The sequence below is a fragment of the Pteropus vampyrus genome, unplaced genomic scaffold (assembly GCF_000151845.1).
Source record: "Pteropus vampyrus isolate Shadow unplaced genomic scaffold, Pvam_2.0 Scaffold1577, whole genome shotgun sequence".
In the NCBI taxonomy this organism is placed as follows: domain Eukaryota; kingdom Metazoa; phylum Chordata; class Mammalia; order Chiroptera; family Pteropodidae; genus Pteropus; species Pteropus vampyrus.
The window spans coordinates 11,638-15,534 of record NW_011890358.1 but is presented as its reverse complement, the minus strand read 5'-3'; the positions used below and the strand labels follow the sequence as shown (position 1 = coordinate 15,534).

Genomic DNA, 3,897 nt, shown 5'->3' with positions numbered 1-3,897 from the left:
ATGCCCAGACCCTCTGGCTCTGGCAAACCACCTTCCACCTTCCAGCTTCGGATGAGGCTCAGACACGACGACCCAAGGTCGCACAGGGCACACGGCACGCGGGAATCAAAAGTAAAACCGACGGCCTGTCTTGTGTTCAGCCCACAACCCACCCTCCCTTTTCAAAATGTGCAGCAGACCCGGGGGGCTCGGGCTCCTGGCAGTGCGTCCCTGCCCTGGGCCGTGCAGCCCCATCAGTGAACTTGGACCTGCTGGCCGCCCCCGTCCCTCAGGCCCCGGGCGCTGGGCCGCGTACCCTTCTTCCTGGCCAGAGCGATGATGTCCGCGGCACTCTTGCTCATCACCTTGGTGATGTACACAGGGCAGTTGATCCGGCCTGCGATGGTGATGGCCCGGAACACGGCCTCGGCCTCCAGCTGGGGACATGGCACATCCACAGGTCACACGAGGGAGGGCTGGGGGAGGGGAGCCGCCGCCCACCCCAGTTCCCAGGACTGTCCCAGAATCGAGGTCCTTCGATTTTCCTCAGGGGTGACCAGAGGGAAAGCTACTGCATTAGAGGAGGAACATACTGTAGGTTTTAAAAAGAAAGAAAACAGTCAAAATCGTATTTGGTCAGGGGCTGGGAGGCAGAATGATGTTCTTATGCGGCTTGGAAGTGTTTTCTGCGTGTTCCGTTAGACGGGACTAGACGAGGCAGAAAAGGGCATCAAAAGGCCCGTAAAACGGTCCGTGTTTGTAAAGTGCATGGCATAAGTGATGCACGTGTCCGCCACGCACTCCTTCATTCATTCATTCACCAGGTGAAACTGCCTGCCGTCGAGCTCGATCTCTACCCCCATCTAGACCGGCGCCTCCCAAACAAAAGGACCAGCCATGACTTGTACTGTTTTGTTTTTGATTTATAGTCTGGTGATGCCCAAACACAGCCCTGCCGCCTATGGCTGCCGCATAGCCCTGGTGACAATGCCCACGTGATACAAATGTTTGTGGACACTGTCTGCGGTCTGTCTTGAGCTCAGCAGGGACCGGGGGCCACCAGTTGGTGGGCCTCGGAGCTCAGGTGCGAGCACCGGGCTACATCAGGAGCCCCTCGGGGAAGGGGGCTGTCTGCTCACGTGCCATGTCCCCGGTGTCCGGCACAGGGCCAGGCCCAGAGCAGAGGTCAGGAAGGCTGCTCGTGGTCTGATGAAGAGATCAGCAAACATCCTCCACTCACGGCTCCCAGGGGCCCATCCCGTTTCAGGCCCAATCTGTGTGTCTTTCTCTGTCCCGCTGCGTGTACGTGCGCGCACACACACACCACACACACACACACACACACACACACACACACACACTCTGCCACTCCCGGGGGAATCCGTCATCGTCAGGTCTCAGGGACACCGCGGGCGGTGTGCGGGGGCAGCTGTTTCGTAGGCACTAGGCCTGGGACACATGGTTCCACTTTCCCATCATCAAACACATGAAGCCCTCGGTAAGGATCCTCGTCCCGTTTGGACACTCAAGTGTCCATGGGGCCTTGGTGTGACGTTCGTGGGCCCCGCAGGCAGAGTCTCTGCCTGGCTCCTCTGCATGACCAGCAGCGCCCAAGGCTCCCGGGTCAGAGGGCAGAGCCCGGGGCGGGGGGAGGCGGGGTTCCGGCGGGAACAGCTTCGGCAATCCCAGCGACACGGAGTCGCGGCACGTGCAGCTCCTTTACCTCCTCCGGTCTGCTCAGGGCGTGGCCTTCGGGGCCCGTGATGCCCATCTCTAAGATCCGCTTCTGTTCCTACGAGAACGACGAGTCAGCGGTTACCGGTCGTCAGAGCCGAGAGGCCGACGCTCCGACCCCCGTTAGACAGACTGGCAGCCGGGCCCAGAGGGCGAGTGGTTTGCTGGGCTCTAACCGGGCTGGGGGCATCCGGTGCTCCCTGCTCCCTCCACTGCTCCCGCCCACCCTCGGAATCTACACCCGCTCACTACACAGTCCCCCGGGGCCGGCGAGAGGAAGCAGGGGGATGAGAACTGACCCCAAAGACCACCCCGCCCTCCCAGGCTCCGACTGTGCCGCAGGGCTCTCCCCTAGGCCAAGCTGCTCAAGCCTCCATCCTCTCTTCTTTCCACTGGGGACCACGGTGCCTGCACCCAGAGTTACCACAGCACATCAGTGAGGCAGCACGCGTAAAACGCCCGACACCCCGCACGACACCCCGCGTGTAGCTGGAGCTCGGCACCCGCCAGCCGGCTCTCGCCCCCACTAGCTTCCTCTTCCCGGTTCCCGTCTCTCCAGCAGGAAGCCTCTACCCCAAGTTGATCACATAACCTTGAAATGGTTCCCTGAGCTAATGGCCCAGATTCAAATCCATTTGCTCCAAGGTTTTCTCGTCCTAGGAATACTTTAATTTCTCAAAAAGAAATTTATTTTTACTTTGCCCAGATGTCAGCTGTGCTGCTGCTAATTTTAACTTCTGCAGTTTCTGTACCATCATTGTTACCGTGAGCCCCGGGCTGTTTCAGCAATGAAAAAAAAAAAATCACAATTTCCGTCGCATCTACGGTTATTAAGCTTGAGCTGATGATAGAAACAAACTGGAAACGATTTCAGCCTAACGGCTGGGGTGTGGATCTAAGTGAATGATGGAATTATCTCCGCTCTTGAAGATGGATGTTCACAAAGCATTTTTGCAAACTGTTTACAAAAGACTTTACGGTATGGAGAGATCTTCATGCGAGGTTGTTTAAATGTCAGTTACTATTTCTGCTGGAAGGAAGGAAGGGGAAGAAGGGAGGAGGGAGGAAGGAGAAAGCGACGTAATGGGGGAACGCAGAGCACGAAGACCCTCGCCACGGGCTGAGCACATGCATTGCTGTCACCCCTTCCGAAACCCACCGAGGTCACAGAGGAGGTACACAGAAGCCACGAGGATGCGGTGAGGACGAGACACAGTTTTAGAGGCTGGAAAGCGATATGCGAAGATAGATTTACTGGAGCTGAGAACCGTGGGGACAGCTCAGGAGCCCCGATGTGCAGCCCGAGGACGGGGCTCCAAAGCGGACTGCGCCCACGGCGGGGGTGCCACTGCCGCACCGGGGAAGCTGCTTGGCGGGAACGACGAAGGCTGAATCACACATGCCCGTGACCCAGCCACCCGCCCCAGGGACACACTAAGCGAAAGGGAACACAGGTTTAACGAGACTGAACTGGAACGTTCCCGACAGTGTTACACACAACGGCCCCAAATTCGAAACTATCTAAATACGCATCACCTGCAGAATAAGTTGTGACACATTCACGCAGCAGAATCCTATGCTGGGACGGAAAAGAAAAGGCAATTGCCTTGTGTAACAATAGGGATGAATCCCACAGACCTACCACTGAGCCCAAGCAGCCAGACGCAAGAGCCCACACGGCACGGTTCCATTTTCACAAAGTGCAAAACCAGGCACAGCTGAGAGGTGTGTGGTAGGTGACATCTAAGAGGCCACCAGGGAGCCGCCCCTGGCTCCCAGGGCCCTGTGCGAAGCCCTCTCCTTGTGGGTTATACAAAGCACTCAGCCCTCCGAGGTCACGGGGCAGTTACGTCACCGCCACCGCACAGACGCACAAACTGGGGCTCGCGGGGGACGTAGCGGAAGGTCATGCACCGGGTGCGTGCGACTGCCACCCAGCGCTTGGCTTGGCCACCCCGCCGCCTCATCACCTCACTGTCCACGCCTGCACCCCCCGCCCCCCACCGCGCCTTTCACAGCAAGGAGAAGCCGAGCACAGTGGAAGGGGCGGGAACGCACACCACTCACCTGCGCTATCAAGTCTCCATTTTCCGCGTGGACCAAGATCACAGCTCCCAGGCCCTTAAGGAAGGTGAAGGCTTCGTAGAGCTGAGGAGGAAAAAACGAAGCTTGGGGAGAGGCCAA

General features: G+C 58.3%; 1 protein-coding gene across 1 annotated transcript in view; it reads right to left on the bottom strand.

The window, feature by feature from the left end:
• Nucleotides 1-233: 233 nt before the first annotated feature.
• LOC111734513 (dihydropyrimidinase-related protein 1-like) overlaps nucleotides 234-3,897 on the bottom strand; it is a gene marked incomplete at its 5' end in the record, with an annotated part of 14,623 nt that continues 10,959 nt past the window's right edge. Inside the window, 3 exons of the mRNA XM_023526634.1 lie at nucleotides 234-416; nucleotides 1,703-1,771; nucleotides 3,781-3,861. Of these exons, the coding sequence (XP_023382402.1) occupies nucleotides 234-416; nucleotides 1,703-1,771; nucleotides 3,781-3,861 (333 nt within the window). The remainder of the gene's footprint in view (nucleotides 417-1,702; nucleotides 1,772-3,780; nucleotides 3,862-3,897) is intronic.